This window comes from Condylura cristata, unplaced genomic scaffold (assembly GCF_000260355.1).
Source record: "Condylura cristata isolate star-nosed mole 26May11 unplaced genomic scaffold, ConCri1.0 scaffold00098, whole genome shotgun sequence".
NCBI classification, from domain to species: Eukaryota; Metazoa; Chordata; class Mammalia; order Eulipotyphla; family Talpidae; genus Condylura; species Condylura cristata.
In genome coordinates this window covers 79,303-103,301 of record NW_004567199.1, presented here as the reverse complement: position 1 = coordinate 103,301, position 23,999 = coordinate 79,303, and the positions used below count along the sequence as shown (strand labels likewise).

Here is a 23,999-nt window from a genome sequence, read left to right as displayed (position 1 = left end):
TTAAGCTAAGAGTTTTCACAATATATTCAACTTGTCTCCCAACCATATTTAATAAGTATGCATCAATAACAGATAGAAAAGTTTCTTCTGTGGAAAAACCTTTCTTAGCACTCTTTAGGGCTTGATTTCTCAAGCTATAGATCACTGGATTGAGTGTTGGGGACATAATGTGAACCCCTGTCTCCTTCAATACACATCAGCTGCATACATTAGCCATACACCTGCCTCACAGTTGACATGTTTTCATGGACCATTGTATACAAGTCTCATTGAGAAACTCATAATTTGGGCAGTTCTTCCAGAACTATCTGGTGATTATACTTGAGTTCAGTCTTCAGCCTTGATTCTTTCATAAATTCACTTATTTTTGCTTGTCTCAATTTAATGAAGTTAATACCTTTTCCAATGTATTTTGAACTTCAGTCACAATACATAATTTACTTATGTGTCAACAAGAGAGATCAATATTTCTTCTTTGGAAAACTGTTCTTAAAGCAACTTTTATGGCTTTATTTCTCAGGCTATAGATCATTGGGTTGAGTGTTGGGGGCACAACCGTGTACATAATAGTGAGAAAAATATCCAGTGTACTGGGTGAGTCAGAAGGGGGCTTGAGAAACTCAAATGCACTGGTTGAAATAAATAAAATGACAACAGCGAGGTGGGGAAGGCAAGTGGAGAAGGCCTTAGCTCTGCTCTCAGCAGATGGCATCCTCAGCACAGTAGAGAATATCTGTGCATAGGACAGTACAATGAAGATGATGCAAAGAAAAGACATAAAAGACAAGAAGGCAATTATTCCAATTTCACTGACATACTCCTTAGAACAAGAAAGTTTCAGGAGCTGGGGGATGTCACAGAAAAATTGGTGAATCTGGGAACCACAGAAGTGCATGGAGAAAGTGGCCGCTGTTTGCATAACTCCAGAAATGAGCCCACTGATCCAGACACCTAAGACTCCATGGGCACATTTGTTGACATCCATGATGATTTCGTAGCGCAATGGAAGGCAGATGGCCATGTAGCGGTCATAAGACATCACCGTGAGCATAGATACCTCAGCAGATGCACAGAGAGTGAAAGCAAAACACTGCACTATGCATTCCCCAAAGGAAATGTAGCCGCCATGCATGAAAGAATTACATAGAGCACGTGGCACCGTCACGGAAATGTAGCACAGGTCCAGGAAGGAGAGATGTTTCAGGAAGAAATACATGGGTGAGTGCAGACTACTGTCCATGGAAGTCGCGGTGATAATGAGGATGTTGCCAGTTAATGCCACCATGTATAACACTAAGAACAGAGAAGCAAGTAGGATTTCCTGCTCTGGCTTGGCAGAAAATCCCATCAGCATAAACCCACTCACAGTGAAATTAGCCATAATCTTCAATTTCCCAGTAATGGTGGCTGTAAAAAAAGACAGAATCACTGGAAAGAAAATTTCTATGAATTAAACTAATAATCTACCTTGGACTCAACTTGAGTAAAAAGCCAATTTAAGAAATCATGAGTTCCTTACAAATATGAAATAGTGTATACACTGTAAATACATCAAGCAATTTTAAAATACTTTTACTGTTATGGAAACGCAGGTAAACAAAGTTCTATATTTTAATATTGCCCTTCATCAATGAAAAGGAAAATAAAATTATATAACAAAATTAACAGTATATGTGTATATGTAAAATACATAATTTTATTAATGGAGCTATGTTGCATTCAATGTTGACTTATATTAAAGTTTTATATTGTCCACATACTAGCATTTATACTTAGCACTAATTCTTTTTCATGAATGATTCTACATATTCATATCATTCCATTTATGAAAGATTTCAACTGCAAGTTAGTACTTTTATGTATGAAAGAAAATTCCATTTTTCTCCCATGTATTTTCCATTAAGTGAAATTTTAAAACACAAAATTAACACCAGCTATGCAATAAGTGTGACATAAATAGCCATTATCACTAACACAAAACATCATGAGGATTCACGTCAAAACTGTCAATTTCTCAAAGATAATGGAAAATAACAAAGTCTTTCCAGTGTATTTTTATGAGAAAATAACATAACTAACATACACATTTAAAAAATAATTTATCTTAATAAATAAAACATTGAATAACTATGCATCATAGATTTTGAATCCAACTAATTGTTAAGATGGAAAAGTAAAATACTCAGTACTATTTGTTAAAAAGAAAGATATCTAGAAGTAGCATACATCTGAAGATATGTGATTATACCCTAAAATCACAACATGGTAAACTAACATTTTGCCAATAAAATTACTATTCATAATTTTTAATATAATGCTATTTCATATAAAGAAAGAAAGATCTTAAAACATTCAAGTAGTGTGCTCAAATGTGTGCATTCTCTGTGAAAAAGAGCAAATTATTTTATAAATATTTTGAAACTGTTAAATCACATAGCTATATCCAGGTGCCATTATAAATAAATCATCTGAATGAATAGTATTTACCAAACTAATATATTCATTAAAAATTAATGCTGCAGCAAAGAATATCGACAAATCCTAAGAATGCAACTGCATAATTATTTTCAATATTTTCAAAATTATCTGTATCAAATATTTTTTAATCAGTCTGATCACTGTTTGGATTACATATAAGTGAGATATATTCTATATATTTCGTGACCTGAAAATACATAAATACACAGGAGTGGAATGAGCAGAGAATAAAAGGTATAAGGAAATAAAAGAGGTAACAGCAGTTACTACTTCTGAATGGTGAGAAAATGATTGTTGTTATTACTGTTTTATAGACTTGTTGACTTGATTCATTGAGAGACACACAGGAAAGTGAACCTCTTTTTCATATCTTCAGTATAAAATCCACAGATGTTCCTATACTTTATTAAAAGCTGAGGCTGATGGACGCTTCCAGCATCTGTAGTGTACTATGGAATCTCATTGTGATTTAAAGTCTGTGAGTGATAGAAAAGACTTGCAACTGATGAGGTTGACCCTTACATACATCAAGCAAAACTTATTTAAAAATTGGCTCAATCTTATTATGTGTGTGGATGAGTGGGGTGGGGGAGGTTGTGTATCAGGGTTTGTGTGTTATATGTGCTGTATGACTTTGTGTGTTTATTCACAGAAATACTAAAATACTGCTAAATTAAACCAAGTAATGTAATATTTAGACGATACTGAAAAGAGACTTAAGAGATGATACCTGGCAATTCTAGACATAATAATGACACCTTTGCTCATCCAGACATTACCTCTTGCAACTGAAAGTAAATCACTGAGGTTTCTGGAGGCTCCAAGAAATTGTATTTCAATATATTTTGGAGAACATTGCTTATTTTTCTTTGTGGGATCCAAAAGAAATGGAATTTTTCATCGGCATGAAAATATTGCTTGATAAACCCAGAAGTATTTTGTTTGGTCTTACCATTAGTTTACATCTGCTCTTGTTAATAATTTGTACAGTAGTTATATAATGAAATTAAATGCAAACTTTGTTCTCATCTCCGAAATTTTATGTATCTCTTCTGCCTCTTGAAAACAACTACATGACTATTTTTAACATTACATACAGGTAAATATATACATTTGTATACAATTTATATATCACACAATTTATATATCACACAATTGTCTATGTATCTGTGGATGTATAAAAAGAACTTTGTCACATTATGGTTTAAAAATACCTAACTGGTAGATAATATATTGTCCCCATAACTGCCTATGATAACAAGTGAAGAGACCAGAAAAAAAATTTTTCAAAAGACTTTCTCTGGTTTTTCAAAATTACTTTCAGATACTCTGCCCTTATGACCTATTACTTTAAGTATGATCTTCAATGAAATTTCAACTTTCAGTGCAGACCCAGAATTTTATATCATTTGTTCTACTCTTTCATTGGCTCTAGCTTATTCTGTTTTATATCAAAGGGAACATTCATAATCTAACATCTCTATCCATTTTTGGTAAACTTTCATGTTTTGAAAAATTAATGTTTAAATATTAGGTAGATATATTTTCAAAACAAAACAAAGGCCTTGATCACTGTATCACAGTTAATATTTTAATGAATTTTACCAGTTATTTTTCTTGCAAGTCCTCTTCTCTATATTTCTAGAAAATTGACCATTAAAATGTCCAATTCAGAATTTTCCTAAATTTTTTCTACCACAGAATTCAAATAAATAAGTAGGGTGATGGGCTGGTTATGACAAGAAGTATGTTTGTTACGACCTTTTCCCACTCTGTTGTTTTTTTACTTCTTTTTTTAGCCTCATTTTGTGAAGATGAAGTTTGCAGCTGTAGTGCTCTTATTCAAATATTGCACTCATCATCAGTCTTTACATGTTACGAATGTACTTGAACAATTTACCTGTGTATCTGATGTAGAGAGAACCTCAGTCTCACTTGTCACTATCATAAGACTCAATGAATAAAGTGAATGCAAGGAATATCCTGAGTCATCCCAGCACATGTTCACGCCGAATTACTTTCACATGGTTAGAATACAAAAGGCATTATTAGGGAGGGGGGGAACTCCACTCCACAAAATATGCCTGGAAAAGAAGGTGTTTACAGTGTTCTCTCCAGACACTTAATTTCTGTTTAAATAGTCATCGCTCGTGTTTAGGATTTCATATTTTACATATTGAATAGCAGTAGCTGCTCTCGCCCATTCAAAACCATTCATGTATGGATTTTTAACTCTTCTGTACAATCTATGATTTTTAGAATCTAAGAACACTCACCAGACCATATCCAAGAACCTCTTTCCTCAACAGAAAGAGAAGCTGTCAATGTGAGCAGCTGACACGTAACTCAAATCCTCACCTTTGAATTCATTCATGTTCAGAAAAATATGAATGGGGAATTAAAAATAAGTCTATGTCAACCTTTCTTCAGCCCCTGGAGGCTAGATTATGCAATCTCACTGGCACAAGCAGTGTGTCTTGTTGCTGTGGGTATTTGGTGTTCTCAGTAAATATCCTGGGACCAAATCTTGCAATTACATTCACTGTTTCTGCAGCATATTTTCTCATTAAGTTAATATAATGATTTCACCCAGTTACTTGGAATTTGAATGGATAAAAATGTTTTCAAAATTAATCAAAAACTGAAGGTGATACCTGATACCCTAAAACATAGCAAAAAAAAAAAAAGTTAGACCATAATAATTCACAGATACGTTCCTCACTGTTAACTCAAATCAATAAAACATGTGAAGAAAACAGAGGCAGTAAGGTCATTGAGATCAGCCTTAGAGGTAGCTCTGGGTACTGGATTTCAACATAAAGGGAAACAAGACCAAAAATAAACAACTGGGACTATGCCAAACTAAAGAGCTTCTGCCTAGTGAAAGGAGTCATCATTAGAAGAAAAAGTCAACCCACTGAATGGTACCGGGTATTTGCAAACTGTATATCAGATAAGGTATTAATATACAAAAAAGAATAATCAATGCGACATGAAAGAAGAATGCCATTAAAAATGGCCAGAGGATCTGGAGCTTCCCTATGACCCAGCAATCCCACTCCTGGGTATCCACCCAAAAGACACAAAAAAACTGATTCAGAAAGACACTGGCACCCCCATGTTTATTGCTGCTTTATTCACAATTGGAAATACATGGAATCAACCCAAATGCCCAAAAGTAGATGACTAGATGGAAAAGATGTGGTACATATACACAATGGAATATTACTCAGCAACCAAAAAAGGTAACACTCATGCCTTTTGCAGCAACTTGGATGGAGCTGGAAGGGATCATGCTTAGTGAGATAAGCCAGAAAGAAAAGGAAAAATACCAGATGGTTTCACTCATAGCAGGAGTAGAAAGGACCAGGGGAGAAAATAATATAATAATGAACAACTATATACCACAGACATTTTATGGGGGTGGAATGGGGAATGGGGTCAAAATCGGTGGGAGAAGGGAAGTGCACTGGACTATGGTGATGGCACACGGGTGACTTGGTGATGGAAAGTGCACGGGGATTACAACTGAGATGGGAAAAGGCACGAAATGATGTAAAAATAAACATTATTTTAAAAAATGGTCAGAGAATCTACATAGGTTCTTCTCCATGAAATAAATGGCCAACAGTCTCAGGAAAAGATGCTCAGCTTCTCGCTTATTGTGGGGAATGCACATCAAAAATGTAATCACTTCTCATCTCACGCTTGTAGGAATGGCTATCAGCCAGAAGAAAAATAAAAACTGCTGGAGAATGAAGAAGAAAAGAAAATTCTTGTATACTGGCAAATCTTTGTACACTGATGCAACTGAAATGGAAAACAAGATGCAAATTCTCAAAAAGTCTTAAAAAGATTTACTGTACAACCCAGTAATTCCACTCTCAATTTTCTTTTTTAAAATATTTATTTATTTATTCATACAAGAACTAGGGTGCAGGCTTGATGTGCAGGGGGGTGAGTGACCCACCAGAGAGAGTGGGGAGCAGAACAGGCAGATCTACTGAAATGCAGTGGAGCCTTGGGCAGGTGCCACGTGGGTCACCCCCTGGCGGGGAATAGAACTCGTGGTGCAGTAGTTTCCGACAGCGTCATCGTGCTACGCTCTAGCCCGCTGCAGGGTCAGGGGGGGCCCTCCACTCTGAGAGTAGGAACCCCCTGATTTGAAAAGATACATGTATCTCTGTGTTCAGAACGGCACAATTACAGCTAAGAGATAGAAACAACGTAAGTGCCTATCACTAAGGGATGACTAAAGGAGCTGTGGTCACATACACAACGGAGCATGACTCAGTTATTAAAAATGGAAGTCCTTTTATTAAGTGTTTCAGTAGGATATACTACTTATGAAATATTTTTTTATATATTGACGATTTTTTTTGTTTCACATATCAGAAGAATTTTATCTCTATAAATTTGTGGCAAATAACTTTTTTTTCATATTTTCTATAAAAATATGTCACTGCCTTCAAAGCATGGAAAAATACAGCAAGTAGGGACCTTGGGAACTTTTAATATGTCAATATCAGGCCTTCTTCTTTTATCATTTATGATTCAATCACTTTAATGTTTATGATTCTATTTCATGATGTTAAAACACTGTTTCAGATTAGTTTGTGAATATGGACAGTATAATGTTCAGTTCACTAATTCTGCCTTTCTTTGTTTTACATGTTGATTAATCCATCCATTGATATTTAAACTTTGATCATATTATACTCATATATGTATTTTCTCTTATCTTTCAATTTATTTATTCTTTTTAGTAGCATACAACACTTTAAGTAGTATTTCTACTAATTCTTTGAATTATTTAGCATTTAGAAATGTGTGTTTCTGAGACACTCACAGATTTAGTATTACTTAAACATTCCACCCAAGTGAGTTGCAATTAATCCATTGCTTTTAAAGAGGGAAAGTTGTCATCTGCTTTAATTTTCTGGAAGTTCCCTTTTTTCATGCCTGACTTTGTGCAGAGAGATTTTAATCCATTGTGTTTGCAAAAATCTACAGCTAGATGAGTATTTGTATTAGAGATTTAGTGACAACTTTCCCATATATGTTCTTTCCCTATACATATTTCTCTAGTTAGCTTTAAATTCTTGGTTGACTATGTTAAGTTTGCTTAACCAAAGATAACAGGTAAATGGTCCCAGTTAAAGTACACAAGTCTAGAGTTAAAATGCAGCTAGTCTGGTCTGAAAAAAATCAAGCAAGAAGGAACTAAGGTGATGCTGCACTGTGAATTGGTGGTGGGAATTTCACAGGGAAATCATACAATGTACAAAATGATGATGATGTAATAAATATATTTAAAAATAGAAATCACGCAATAAAAACTGCTCTGTGGAAAACGCATTTCAGAAGTGCTGTTACTGGGGAAATCAATAAATACAAAGAGAGTCAGACTTCAAGGTAAATATCAGGTCTGAAACTCCCACTCTACATAATAAATTTGAGCCATAGTCTGTGTTTTCCTAAAGCATAGACAGCATAAGACAGTGGCATCAAAGGAGACACCTACATGGATCCTTGACATGTGTCCCTTGCAAATTATATGTAATCCTCTTTGAGAGCTATAAGTTCAGGCAACTTTTCCAGAACTGTCTGGATGTTACTCCCAAGCTTAAATCCTCAGTCTTCATTATTTCAAAAACTAACATAATTTTTGCTTGTCTCATTTTGTTTAGGATAATAGATTCCCCAATATATTTTGAACTTGATTCCTAAAGAAGACTTAATAGGGGAACCTCAACAGAAGAGATCATCTTTTCTTTTTTGGAAGACCCTTCTTAAAGCAACTTTTATGGCTTTATTTCTCAAGCTATAGATCATTGGGTTGAGTGTTGGGGGCACAACTGTGTACATAATAGTGAGCAAAATGTCCAGTGCACTGGGAGAGTCAGAAGTTGGCTTGAAAAATTCAAAGACACTGGTTGAAATAAACAATATGACCACACCAAGGTGGGGAAGGCAAGTGGAAAAAGCCTTAGCTCTGCCCTCAGCAGACGGCATCCTCAGGACGGTAGAGAAAATCTGTGTGTAGGACAGTCCAATGAAGACAATGCAAAGAAGTGCCATTAGGGACAAAAAGGCACTGACCCCAATCTCATTGATATACTCCTTAGAACAAGAGAGTTTCAGCAGCTGGGGGATGTCACAGAAGAACTGGTGAATGACATGGGAGCCACAGAAGTGCATGGAGAAAGTGGCCGCTGTGTGCATGGTTCCAGTTATGACTCCACTAATACAGACGCCTAAGACTCCGTGAACACAGGTGCTGGCATCCATGATGATTTCGTAGCGCAGTGGAAGGCAGATGGCCACGTAGCGGTCATAAGACATCACGGTGAGCATGAACAGCTCTGCAGAAGCACAGAGAGTGAAAGCAAAGCACTGCACTATGCATTCCCCAAGGGAAATGTAGCCATTTTGCATGAAAGAGTTGTAGATGGACCTTGGCACAGTCACAGAAATGTAGCACAGGTCCAGGAAGGAGAGATGTTTCAGGAAGAAATACATGGGTGAGTGCAGACTACTGTCCATGGAAGTCACGGTGATAATAAGGAGATTTCCAGTTAAGGCCACCATATATAAGACTAAGAATAGACAAGTATGGAAGAGTTCTAGCTCAGGCTTGGTAGAAAATCCCATCAGAAGAAACCCACTGGTAGTGAAATTACCCATAGTCCTTCTTAACTTTTAAATGATGTTGACTGTAAGACAAGATGGGAATGTTTGGAAATTTCTATTATCTAGCCACCTAACTCACCTTAAGCACCATGAAGTGAAACAAGAAATCAATTGAAGAAATCACCACTTCATCATAAATACAAAATAGTTATATAGATTAAAAATCATGTGGAACTGGGCCCTCCCTGGTGGTGCAGCGGGCTAAAGCGCAGCACTAAGAAGCTGAAACCACTTCCGTATAAGTTCGATCCCCGCCTGCCCCGGAGGTGACCACAGGGCGCGGCAGACCTCTCCTGACCCCGCCCGCTGCTCCCCTCAGCAGTGTGCTTCGTAGATCTACCTGTTCTGCTCCCCGCTCTGTCTCTGGTGAAGCCTTTCGCTGCCCCTAAGCTTCTGGCCTGTACCCCAGTTCTTTATGCACAAATAAATAAATCTTTAAAAAAAAACATGTGGAACAGTTTTCAATGACTTTGATTCAGTCACAGAAACATGGGTAGATTCTAAATTTTAATATTGTCCATCAATCAAAGGAAAATAAATGTATATGTATGTAATAAAATGGATTAGATATTTTTAAATATGTAATTTTAATAATGGATCTATAGAATTGAAGATTGAGTTGCATTAAAAATTTTGTATTGTTTATATACTCACACTTACTGGTTTATTTTTTAGCTACCTATTCATTTTTGGTCAATCTGTTTTCACATGTTACTGCAACTACAATGGTTTTCATATTTTATAATTTTGTCTTCCATATTAGAGGAAAAACTCTTCATGGTTTTTCTTCTAGCCAAACAATTATTTTCTCTGGGAATAAAATTATGAATTACAAAATTGTTAGTACCTGTGAAAACATTATGATATATAAATAATAATTATCTTTAAAATAAAATAGCATAAAAATTGATCTGTTTTTTAATTAAAAATATAATAAATATACACTTGAAAAAGTCATTTACTATAATTCTTAAGGTATCAAACACTATGATATAATTTTGGTCCCCAATACATTAGTTTAAATGCAATAATAAATACTGTTAACACCAGTTGTAACATACATCTAAACAGTTTGAATGTAGAACCCAAAATTACAATGTTGTAAAACATTGTTAGTTCAATAAAATTCATATTATTAAAAAAAGAATAAGATGCTTATTTTATGAAAACAAATAAGTTAAGCCTAATACAATTCAACAGTATAGTCAAATTTATGCATGCTTCCTGGAATAGTGCCAATTATTTACCAAAACCCTTAAAACAGTCTGCATCTTAAACCAGGTAATTTTATATCTCAATAATATTTTCAAAATAAGAACACGAATAATTAATATTCTAAAAACCGTATTTGTTTCTTATTAGTGCATCTGTACAATAGCCAAGTGCCCACAAACAGATGTGTGGATCAAGATGTAGTGTACACATACATACATATATATAATGGAATATCACTCACCAATCAAAAATCAAAACTTATATGGTGACATAAATGGAACTGGAAGGATTGTGCTAAATAAAATAAGTCAGAAGTTAAAAGATAACCAGATGGTTTCACTTCTATATGAAATATAAAGGAACAAAGCAAAGAGTCAAAGATAAACGTGAAAACTGACCAGTGATATTAGGGTTGTACCTGGGGATAGAGGGGGAGACAGGAAGGGGTGAAACATGGTGGTGGAAGAACACAGTGAACTATGGTGGAGAACTGTGGGTGATTTGGTGGAGGGAGGGCCATGGTGGCTGTACCTGGTTGGGGAGGATATCCTATACCCCCCAAACACTAGCAAAAATGGAAATTAATACTAATTTGATAACAATTTAAAAATAAAGCCAATCAATGATTAATTGATTATTTCAGTTAAACCAGCACTTGAAAGCTGACCGTAGGTCTGAAGCATCCAGAAAAGGGGAAGAAGGAGAGTACAATGAACCATACGTAGTAGAGGACTTTGGGTGACTTCGTGGGACAGCTGCAGTGGCCACAGCTGGAGGAGAATCCTATCTTCTCAAACATTAACAAGGATGAAAAACAATGGTACTTATTAAACACATGTGCAGTGCCTGTGTGTGTGTGTGTTTACTTATATATATATGTGTGTGTGTGTCTTCCAATAAATGTATTTAATACTGCAGCAGCAAAAATAGTGGCAAATCTTAACTGTAACTGAAAAATTACTTTCATAATATTACTTTAGGTTGTCTTGAAAAGTATATTTATGAAGTATTTTTTTGAAAATAGAAACTAACAGCTATTTGGATGACACAGAAGTAAGATCTCTATATTTCATATTCTCAAGATATGTAAAGACACAGAAATTGAAAATGCAAAGAGTAAAAACTATAGGGGAATAAAATACATAATAGCAATTATTATTTTTGCATGATGAAGGTATGTTTGTGCTTATTCCTGGTTTACAGATCTGTTAAGCTAACCCAAGGCACATAAGAAAATGATCCTCCATTGTAGTTTCTCCGCACAAACTCCATGGATATACTTGTAAGTATTTTCATAGAAGCTGAGGGTAATGATACTTCTAGTTTCTGTAGCAGTCTATAAAATTTATGGGGAAATTAAGACTAATGGAGATGATTCGGCACAAATGAGTCTTTTGCATATATCAGGCAAAGCTTATTTGAAAATTTATTCAGCCTGACTGTGTGTGTTCCAATCGAATATTAAAATACTGTTAAATTAATTTTGGTTTAGACACTACAGAAGGGAGACTGAAGATGACATTTCTAGGAAAATAGTGCTATTTTTTTTTCTTATTTTTCTTAAAGGAACCCAACAACAGCAATAAGAAACACAATTCTACATTCATGGAAATAATGTTTGATTTGCCCAAAAGTATTTGATCTTTACATTCACTTAAATCTACTAGTAATCACTTATACAATAACAATATACTGGAATTAAGTGTAGTTTTGTTTTCATCTTTAAAACTTTACATTTCTTCAACTCAAAAAAACAATTATTTGCAGTTTACATATACTAGAATATATATACTTAACTATAGTTTATATATACCACAATGAACTGTGTGTTAGTATGTGGATATCTAAAAATAACTTTATTACCTTATGGATTATAAATAAGTGATACTTAATATTATGTGGTCATAATTATCTGTGATGGCAAGTGTAGAAGTACCTCTTTTGGTGGTTCTTAGGTATTAATTCATATTTGCCTTTATCTCAGAGGTAAAGATGATAACTTTTATTTTTCAAAGAAATTTATAGTGTCTGTGCACATGCAGAATTTTGCATCATTAATTCTATTATTTCATTGTTTCCAACTTAATCACATTTGAATAACCAAAGGCAACATTCAAAATGTATTATCCCTATCACAGTTTCAGGTGACTATTAATGGTCTTGTGTGTGTTTATTAAAACATTACAAAAGTCTTCTGTAAACATATTAAGATATACTTATTTATTCTTACCAGTTAATTTTGTTGCAAGACCTCTTCATATGTATTTCTTAAAAATTGGCATTTGACATGACCACTCCAGAATTTTCTTGAATTTTCCTTATGTCAAAATTTCCCCTAATAATTAGAAGAAATCAGAGGATGGATGACAGGATAGGTCTCTTCTCATACTATTTCAATTTTCATCTATGATTTCTTTTTGTCTTTACTTTGTGAAGAAGAAAAATGATTGATAAAATGTTCGATCATTTCTCGACTTTTAAATTCCCCTACCTATTTGAACAATTTACCTGTGATTTCAGATGTAGAGACCATCTCCCATTTTTCATAATTCACTATTGTAAGGATCACAAGGAATAACAGATGGTATCATACTATCTCACATTCACACTGAATTACTTCTGTGATGGCTTTGTAAAGAAAGGCATTTCTAAGGAGGTGGTAATTGCACTCCATAGACGATTCTGGAATGGAAGGGGTCCCTAATTTCCATAAAAATAATCAAGATACACACATATTATTTCATATTTTGCAAGTCCAATGGCAGTGGCGGATTCTCTAACCCACTAAAATCATTAACTTACATACATTTCATTCTTATGTATAATCTTTCAGTTTTATAACCTAAGGAAACTCACCAGAGCTTTCAGGAAGATCTTCCCTCATAGGAGGAGAAACTGTCAGTGTGAGCAGCTGAAACTAAGCATAAAATATGGTCTCTAAGTTCAGTCATACTCAGAAAAATCTCAATGGCAAAGAAAAAATAAGTCCATTTCAACCCTTCTTTGGCCACTGGAGTTTAGACTATTAAGCATCTTTGGCGTAGGCAGTTTGTGGGTGCTGTGGGTATTTGGTCTTCTTGGTAAATATCTTGGGACCAAAGCTTGTAATTATATTGATTGTTTCTATAGAGTATTGTTCTGCCACCTTAAGTTAATATTTATCGTACATTGTTTCCTAGACATACAGCTTAATAGAAGCCATTGGATCAAATTATTGAAAAATATAATTTGTATGTTTAATTCAATACTATTAAAATATATGCATTCAATTCTATTAAATGAGTTGGCGGGTCATTGGTTTAATTTATAAGTGGTAATATTATACCTAATCAATATCCTCATTATGTAAAGAGGAGAGTCTATAACTTTTTAAGTTTTGGATTGATGTTAACCATAAGATTCTTTCAGTTCAACCTGAGGAACTGTTTTTCCCAGACTGCATATAGTCTCTTATCACTTGATATGGTTCTTAGAAGCATAGTGTTCTTACTGTGATGAATCTCATTTAGTTCTTGTCTTCTACTCATGATTTAACAATCTATTTATAATTTACACATTCCATGTTTTATAACTTTAACCCTTACTATTTGGTATTTAATATATTTTGTGATAATTGCTGTAAAATATATGAGGTGAGCATAGTATTCCATTCTAACACATTTGACCATTCATCAATCATGTTATATACAACCTAAATAATTCATCTCTACATAGAGTAGATGGATTTCTTAAAAATTAATTCTAATAACATGTTTGGTCACATTGCTTAACACATTCTTATTATCATTAACAACACGATTACATTATTCTGCCAATTGACTTTTTCTTTTCGCTATGTCCTGCTGACCCTCCATTCATCACTTACATCATACACGTAGTGAATTTTAGTGAATATTTTCTAATGTAACATTTTAAAGTTGTAATGATTTGGCTTTTATTGTTATTTCCTTCATAATTTATTCCTCTCTCTTTTTGTTCACACTTCTGACATTGAATACATGGTGTCCTTTCTCCTCAATGCTTCCACAACACAAGCCAGACATAGAATCAGGCCCCAGTCACCCTCCCCTCCCACGAGAAAGCCTCCACCTGACACCAACTGAGTGGCCAGGTCCCTGCCTTTCTGATCTACTGGATATACTGGGGGTTCGACTCCTTTCCATTCAACAATTTTGTAAATCAGCTCACACAGACTCAGAATGCTATATTTCTAACTATAGGTAGTTTGTTACAAAGAATACAAATCAAAAGTGTAAGTGATGCAAGGCATGATGTGGGAAGGAGAGCAGAATTCCCTGCCCAGATTTTCCTGCCCTCCTTGTCAGACAAACTTTCCAGCCTAGAACTCCCTGAATCTCTGCAGTTATGTTCCACTGGTGGCCACTTCAGATAGACAAACTAAGCTTTTGATTATTGTCAATCAATATAACTTTTTGGAAGCCAGGTTAGGGCTCAATGTTTCAACATTATAATCACATAATTATTTCTCTGATAAAAAAGAAAAAACACCGCCCTGAATTCACTTTATTGTCCACAGTGAGTCCCATAGTCACCCTAAAGTGTGATGTGTTTGAAAAGGACTGATGAATAACAAGACGCTCTTCTCATCCCTACCGCTCAGGGAACTACATGGGCTTGGGCAAACTGTGACAGGATGAGAGGACAAAAACCAAGTATCTATTTCTAATGATATCACATTATCACAGTGATGAAGTGTTTACCATCTGCACATTTATGTTTCTAACACAAAGACAGTTTCACATATATACTACTTCAATTCGTGGTAGATCTATGTGTGTTCAATCTATATAGCCACGTCCACCATGTATTATATATATCATTAAGGATGTTTTGAATATGTATATTATACATGTCGATAGGGATCTTTTGAAATGAAAAACAGAAAGGAGACCATGCATGCATGGATAGCTTTTGTTAAGGCAACTCTATTTGTCATTTATGGTATCTTTCCTTTGACCCTGATGATTGAATTTATCATTATTTCCCAAGCCTCACATGCTCTGCTTCCACTCACTCTCCTAGTGCACTCTCCTTGGAAAATACATTGTCTTTACATGTGTTTTAAACCTAACAATATATTATATACTTTGCTTTTATAGAGCTGATTGCTCATGAAGTCAAAGGACTAATGAAGAAATATTCAGTTATACTGACATTTTAAAAACAAAATCCACGAGTTAAACAAACTTATCTAAAGGAATGTAAACTGGAACTGTAATTTTATGTCCTATGAAACTATTTTTTTTATTTTATAAAGAAATCTCAAAGTTAAAGAGCAGTTCCAAGATTAGCACACTGAATCTTTTCATCTTATTTTCCCCTCGACACCATCCATTGTGTCCCCTATCTCTTCCCTTCTCAATTTTCTCCTTAACATCAGATATCTCAAGATGTTTGTGATGTCCAGGATTTTTTTAAAGAAGTTTATGTTGTTGAATTAGCCATATTATATGTACAACATTTGTTTTTATACTTCTGATTTGTATTGCTTTATATACTTTCAAATCCCTCCCACGTTGTGGCTTTTCATTCTTCCCTGAATTCTCATATTTCATGGAATGTAGGGCCATATATTTTCAATCAATTCATCCATTGAAAGGGATTGAGACTGTGTCCATGTCCTACCAATTGTTAAATAATGCAGCTATATATATATATATATTGTAGAAAATGTGGGATATTTTTCTTGGAGCTTTATACTCGTGGATATATGCCCAAGAGTGGAATTGCTGGGTCTCTCTCACACACTTCTAATATTTACAGTACATAAAAATTGCCATCCTTATGGCAATACACTTTCCCACTAACTATATAACAGGGCTTAGCCTCTCCTACACACACTGGGATCTTTGATACATGCCATTGTCACAGGTGCGAGGTGGTATCTCATATTATTACTTAGAAATTCTCTTATGGGGATAGTAATGAATTTTTTTTGCTTTTGCCTTTCTTAATGTCTTCTTTAATGAATTTCTGTTCATGTCTTCTGCCCATTTTTTAAATTGAGGCATTTGGCATTTTGTTTTTGAATTGTATGAGTTTTATATATGTGTGGCTATAATCCTTTATGAATTATATGTTGTCTAAAAATTTTATTTTGATGTAAGTGAGGTATCGAGTCTCCTACTACTATTTCATTGCCACCAATGTGTGATTTCCGATTTGATAGTAGTTATAATTTATATTTCTTTGCTCCTTCATGTGGTGTGTGTGTATATATATGCATGTGTACGTATAGAACTATACAACTTTATATCCTATGCAACTATTTTTTTTATAAAGAAATCTCAAAGTTGCAGAGCATTTCCAAGATTAGTATGCGTGTGTCTGTAGATGGCCTCTGACTTCTTGAGCATTCATTGCTTCTAGGATTGTTTCCCAACTGTTATTTCGAATCTATCTTTATCTTTGAAGCTCTGACAAGCCTCCAGGACACAATAGAAAGTTGTGTTTTATTCCACTCCAACGAACCACTTTGTACTTTGCAATTAATCAATCAGGTAAGATTTTATGGGATTATTGATATATGAAGTTTTGTTATTAGCATTTTGTCTTTACCTTTTGGATTTGTCCGATTCCTTATTCACTGAGAGTTTTCAAAGATATAATATTCTTAGATGACAGTTTTTATTGTGAAGTATTTTGAATATGTTGTTCCAGTATCTTGTCTGAAGGGTCTTCTCTGAGAAATATGTTGCTAACATTATGGGATTTCCTTTATAAGCTACCAGCTTCTTTTCCCTTGCCACATTTTATTACTGTTTCTGTACCCTGAACTTTTGATAGCTTCATGTAGCTAGAGTTACACTCAGATGGCCAGGTATTCTTGGCTTCATGAAATCATAGATTTACTTCTTTTCTTAGGCTTGGCAAGTTTTCCTCTGTATTTTCTGAATAAGTTGTCTTCCCATCTCTCCGTCATCCTTTATTTGGATACCTTATATTCTTATGTTAGTTTTCCCAATGGCAAATATGTACCCAAGTGTTTCTTCATGCAAGAATTTTTGACATTATTTTAAGGACACCTTTACTAAAATCATATACTCATTCAATTTAATTCCTATCAAAATTTCAATGGTATTCAACCAAGAAATTGCACAAATAAAATGTTTACAGAATCACAAAATGCATAATAACCATGGTAATGCTAATGGGGAAATAAAAATGGAGGCATCACCTCTCTGATCTCAAGCACTACTAAGAAAAGCTTTAGTGATCAAAACAGTATGATACTAAAATAACAACAGGTAAAAGAATCAAAGGAACAACTTACAGAATTCATAAATAGATATACACTTCTATCACTAGGTAGCATATGACAATGAACCAAGAACATACAAATGGAAAGAAGAAAACGTTTCTAATAAGTAGTGCTGATAAAATTTTTTCAGCCACCTGAAAAAGAATCTAATTATGCTATGATATTATCACATACACAAAACTACATTCAAAGTGGGTTAAAAACTTGAAGTATAACCTATAGTTACCCAAAATACATGGAGATAAACCCTTTAAATAATTCTTTGACATCATCTTTAGTGATACATTGAAACAAAAACATATTTGGAAGAAAATATAAAGAAAAAAAAACAAGTTTATTGACAACAGGCTTAGAGATGACTCTGGGTACTGGAATCCACTATAAAGGGAAACCAAAACAGAAATAAACAAATTAGACTACATCAAATTTAAGTTTCTGGACATTGCAAGGAGTCATCATCAGCAGAAAAAGGTCACACCCTGAATGGGAGAAGATATTTGCAGACCAAATATCAATCATGGAATTAATATCCAAAAGAAATAATTATACAACTCAACAAAAAATGCAGTTTTCTTATTAAAAATGGCCACATGATCTGATTAAGCTTTTCTACTATAGCCAATAGATTCATGAAGAAATGTTCTATTTTTTTGTTGTTGTTATGGGAAATGCACATCAAAGCCACAATTACATCTCATTTCACAGTTGAGAGAATAATTATACACAGAAGACAAGAGAATAGATTCAAGAATAGAGACAGAGAAGGGGTACTCCATGTACAGTGATATATGGTGTAAATATTAGGTGAAACAATATGTAGTTTCCCCCCAAAACTAAAGATAGATTTGCTGTCTGATACTGAGATCCCACTTGGTTTTCAATCAAAAAATGTTAACACACTGATTTGAAAAGATAGGTGCATCTCTATATTGAGCCAGAACTATTTACACAGCTACCAGGTAAGAAAATCATAAATGCCTATCAGTGAACGTAAAATACATACACATACACAAACTGGAATTTTGTTTAGTCATTATAAAAGATAAAGTTCTGATATTTGAAGCAACAGGAAGGAACTTAAGGGTATTATGCTAAGTGAAACAACTCAAAGAGAAAAATAAACACTGTATGATGTTAAAGTAACTGAATGCACACAAGCAAATCCCTTATTTCGAGAATACAAAACACTTGTTACCTGGAGAAAGAGGAGGGTTGGGAGAGGATACTGGATGATCACTAGAACTCTTGAGTCATTATCTGTGTGGTATACATGGTATGAAGTGTGAAGCTTTATTCCTGCAACTTATTCAGTATTATAAACTAACATCACCTCAAAAAAAAAAAAAAAAAAAGAAAAAGAAAAGATATTCATTATAATGCAAATGGAAGTAGCATCAATAATTCATCTAGGCTTGGGATTTCTTCCTGTACTTGTTATTAGTTATAGTAAGTAGAATAAGCACTTAAAATTTTCTAGCAATGCTGTAAGCCTAACAATAGTAGAGAACCAAAATTAAGTTTGATATACTAACATTATTATCCTCTATTTTTCATATTAGTTCACTTCATAAGTACATCCAACCAATTGGTTTCTGAAGTCAAATCACCAAGCTTTTAGCTGGTTCTTATTCCCCAACATGGTTATTAAGATTAAATAGCAAATGCAAAAAAAAAAAATGAAAAATGATGTAGAATATAAGTAAACAATTTTAAAAGATTAAATGAAAATATATGTTAAAACTTTTGAAAATAAATTTATGTTTTAATTCTACTTAATAGCTAATATTTAAATGTTGATGTTTTGGGACACTAAATAATTGAGCTAGAGTAACCTTACATATTCCGAAAATAATAACATAATCTTATTCATGGTGACAAATTTTTGAAAGGACATTAAACTATATCTCTAGATTCATCAAAAACTATGTATAATACTTGAATGTATGAACTATTATGTAGAACACTCTGGGAAAATAAAAAAATATATATTGGAAGAAAAGGACTTTCAATTTTGAAATTACAAAATTTTGAGCACACCAGGATGTAGAGCTGACATTTGTTACAGTATTATTTAAGAGATTACTCTCAAAGATGACATTAGGGTTCCTTCACTTTTGGGAAAGGATTGTTAGAAAGATCTTGAGGCCAGGTGAGTGAACGTATATTCTTTTGTGGGAATAGGAAAAGTGAAAAGAGCATCTGTGTGGAGAAATATTTGAATCTACTGAATTTTCATGAGTAATGTTTACAAATTCATGTGTGAATATTTGCGTTCCTCAAAGATCAAATACCTGGACAACTTTCACTAAGTTCATTTATGTATTTAGGTTTAAGTTCTTGTTTGAGTTATGTTTACTTAACCTCAGTTAAGAATTTGGATCCCCCCTTCCTAACCCCCAGCTAAGGGACACAAGACCAGAGTTAAGACTTAGTTGGCCTGGACTTGAATATGTTATGAGGGAAAATGTTCCATCTGAAAAAGCAGAATTTTGGAAACAGCTCCTTATGGACAGATCACTGAATTAAAAAATGACAGAGTACAGGTTATTGCAGGGCTAAAACTCCCAGTTCCCTGAAGAGAAGGCCTTTAATAGGAAAAACTTGAGCAACCTTCCCAGTCTTTTTCAATATAAAGAAAATATAGTATAAAGGCATTAACAAGACACATGGGAATGGTTATATAAAATCGTCATTGAGAAGCTCAAAGTTTGGGCAGATTTTCCAGAAATATCTGGAGGTTGTTCTCAGCCTTGACACCTTACTCTTGGTTTTTTAATAAATTCACTTAATTTTTACTTGTCTCTATTTACTTAAGTCTATGATTTCCTAATATATTTTGAATTTTCTCTGACACAAAATCAATACATGGGCCTCAAGAAAAGACATCAGCTTTTTTCCATTGGAAAACCTTTCTCAGAGCTGCCTTCATGGCTTGATTTCTCAGGCTGTAGATCAGCGGGTTGAGTGTCGGAGGCACAACTGTGTACATAATAGTCAGCAAAACGTCCAGTGCACTTGGAGAGTCAGAAGGTGGCCTGAGATACTCAAAGGCACTGCTGGACATGAATAAAATGACAACAGCAAGGTGAGGAAGGCAAGTGGAAAAGGCCTTTGCTCTGCCCTCCGCAGATGGCATCCTGAACACAGTAGAGAATATTTTTGTGTAGGACAGTCCGATAAAGGTGATGCAAAGAAAAGCCATAACAATCAAGAAGCCTATGACTCCGATATCACTGATAAACTCATTCGAACAAGAGAGTTTCAGGAGCTGGGGGATGTCACAGAAGAACTGGTGAATGACATGGGAGCCACAGAAGTGCATGGAGAAAGTGGCCGCTGTGTGCATGACTCCAGTTATGATCCCGCTGACCCAGACGCCTATGACGCTGTGAACACATTTGCTGACATCCATGATGATTTCGTAGCGCAGTGGAAAGCAGATGGCCACATAGCGGTCATAAGACATCAGTGTTAGCATGGACAGCTCAGCAGCGCTAAAAAGGATAAAAGAAAAACTCTGCACGATGCATTCCCCTAGGGAAATGTAGCTACTGTGCATGAAAGAGGTGTAAATGGCCCTTGGCACCGTCACGGAAATGTAGCACAGGTCCAGGAAGGAGAGATGTTTCAGGAAGAAATACATGGGTGAGTGCAGACTATTGTCCAATGAAACGGCGGTGATAATGAGGATGTTGCCAGTCACCGCCACTGTGTATAAGACCAAGAACAGAGAAGCGTGGATGAGTTCTAGCTCAGGTGTGGCAGAAAATCCCACGAGAAGAAACCCGCTCATTGTGAAATTAGCCATATTTCTTCATTTCCATTAATGCTGGCTGCAAGACAAGGTGGGATCTAGTGAAAAAAAATGTGTTATTAGATGACCTAAGACCTTTGAACCCAGTGAAATTAGGCCTGAAGTTACTTGAAGAAATCACCACTTCATCATAAATATGGAAGCGGTGTCCTCCACTAACAACTATGTCAATTTTAAGTGATTTACATTCATAGAAATATGGGTAGGGAAGCTGATAAATTTGATTCATATTTCAATCAAAAGAAATGTGAAATGAATGTGTATAATTATGTTAGTTAATAAACTATCTTTTATATGTATGACCTAGTTGTTAGGTAATGGTACACAATATTTGATTCATATAAAAATGTTTTTTGTGGTTCACACTCTCGTATTTATATGAGAATATTTATTAATCATTCTGTCTTCATATACCATCCAGTTGTGATAGATTTGTTGTTGCAACTGTATCATTTCATTTTCTAAGGAAAGATTCTTCCGTTTTCTTCTAACTAAACATTTATTTTCATTAAGTAAATTTAAGTTATCAAACAGCAAGTTAATTACTGACTATAGTCCACATATAGGTGACACCATCAGGTTTACTGTTCTACCGGTGACTTGTTTCACTTAGCATTATCCTCTCAGGCTCCAGCCGCATTGCCGTAAATGGAGTGAGTGCATAATATTTGGTCTCTATGTACTGTCCATTGAGTACATAGACCACATTTTCTGCTCTGGGACTCTTAGTTTGTTTCCGTAGTTCAGCTATAGTAAAAAGGAGTTAAAGAGTGGAATTAGGGGGTGGAATGGCAGATCTCTGGCTCATGTGGATTCTCCTCCCCGTTTCCCATCTGGCTGCACAGTCTGCACCCCGCCAGCAGTCATGAGGGTTCTCTTTTCTCCATGTCCTCATCGGCAGTTGTATTTTTATGAGAAAATAATGTAACTAATATACATATTAAAATATCATTTGCTTTCATTCATTGCAAAGAAATTGCAAACTATCTATAAAGTATAAGTTTAGCACTCAAAAGTTAACCATTTAAACTAAATACCCAGTGCTGTGAACTCTGAAGAAAGACATGGAGCGATGTCATACATTGGAAGAGGTGTCAGCAGGGCCCTGAATCTGATGTATCGTTATAAGCCAAAATTACTGCAATAAAATAAAGGAAAATGAATATTAACAGGTATGGCATGTAACTTCAGAAAAAGAAAACAGAAATAAACATTTACATAGTAACATCAAATTTTCCTTATTATCTGGGGGAAAAAATTATTTCACAGAAGACTTAAAACAGTCTGTGTCCGAACTCATGTAACTTATCTTTACGTAGCATTTTAATAATGTATTAAAGGAACTATGTTCATAAAATTAGTGCAGCAGCCCACTGCTGGTAGGAATGCAAACTAGTACAATAGTACAACCACTATGGAAAACTGGAAGTTTCTCAAACTTTTAAAAATGGAGCTTCCCTAGGACCCAGCCATCCCACTTCTGGGTATCGACCCAAAAGACACAAAAACACTGATTCAAAAAGACACCTACACCCCCATGTTTACTGCTGCTTTATTTACAATAGGAAAGACACGAAATCAATCCAAATGCCCAAAAGTAGATGACTAGTAGATAACAAGATGTGGTACATATACACAATGGAATATTACTCAGTGATCAAAAAGACAAACATGCCTTTTGCAGCAACATGGATGGAGCTGGAAGGGATCTGCTCAGTGAAATAAGCCAGAAAGAAAAGGAAAAATGCCAGATGGTTTCACTCATAGCAGGAGTAGAAAGGACCAGAGAAGAAAATAATAATAATAATAGTGAACAACTATATACTAGAGACATTTCACAGGGTTGTAGTGGGGAGTGGGATCAAAACAATGTGGGGGGAGAGGTATGCACTGGACTATGGTGATGGCACAGCGGCGAACTGGTGAATTGGTGACAGGCATTGCAACTGAGACATAAAAAGGCACAAAATGATGTAAAAATAAAAAATTATATTAAAGTTTTAAATTTTTTTAAATAAAAATAAAAAATGAGTGCAGCAGCAAAAATGTTGCAATTACTAAAAATGTAATTGAATACTTTCAGAAAAATTTTTTAATTTTATTTCATATTTTTTTACATCGTTCTTCATTTTGTATATTTTTCCCTCACAGTTGTAACCCCCATGGGCTTCCCACCACCACTTCCTCCATGTGCCATCACCATAGTCTCTTCTGCTCTTCCCACCCCAGTTTTGATCCTGTTCCACTCTCCTCCCCATAGAATGTCTGATTCATAGTTGCTAGCTGTTGTTCATTTTTCCTTTACTACAATTACTATATATATCTTTCCTGACCCCTTAAGCTCCTGCTATGAGTGAAACCATAGCAGTATTTTTCTTTTGCTTTTTGCATATTTCACTAAGCATGAGCCCTTTGAGCTCCATCCATGTTGTTGCATATGAAATGAGCCTAACATTTTTGATTGCTCAAAAAAGTGTGAAGAAATAAAACTCATAGCAACATTAGTAATTTCTGAAT

At 34.7% G+C, this 23,999-nt stretch overlaps 3 protein-coding genes across 3 annotated transcripts; all 3 read right to left on the bottom strand.

Annotated features, from left to right (window-relative positions):
- Positions 1-448: 448 nt before the first annotated feature.
- Positions 449-1,381, bottom strand: LOC101628128 (olfactory receptor 14J1-like). The gene has a single exon (XM_004695699.1). The coding sequence runs from the start codon at positions 1,379-1,381 to the stop codon at positions 449-451; it is 933 nt and encodes a 310-aa protein (XP_004695756.1).
- A 6,848-nt stretch (positions 1,382-8,229) lies between these two features.
- LOC101627902 (olfactory receptor 14J1-like) lies at positions 8,230-9,165 on the bottom strand. The gene has a single exon (XM_004695698.1). The coding sequence runs from the start codon at positions 9,163-9,165 to the stop codon at positions 8,230-8,232; it is 936 nt and encodes a 311-aa protein (XP_004695755.1).
- An 11,375-nt stretch (positions 9,166-20,540) lies between these two features.
- On the bottom strand, positions 20,541-21,476 carry LOC101627673 (olfactory receptor 14J1-like). Its single transcript, XM_004695697.1, has one exon. The coding sequence runs from the start codon at positions 21,474-21,476 to the stop codon at positions 20,541-20,543; it is 936 nt and encodes a 311-aa protein (XP_004695754.1).
- Positions 21,477-23,999: the final 2,523 nt, after the last annotated feature.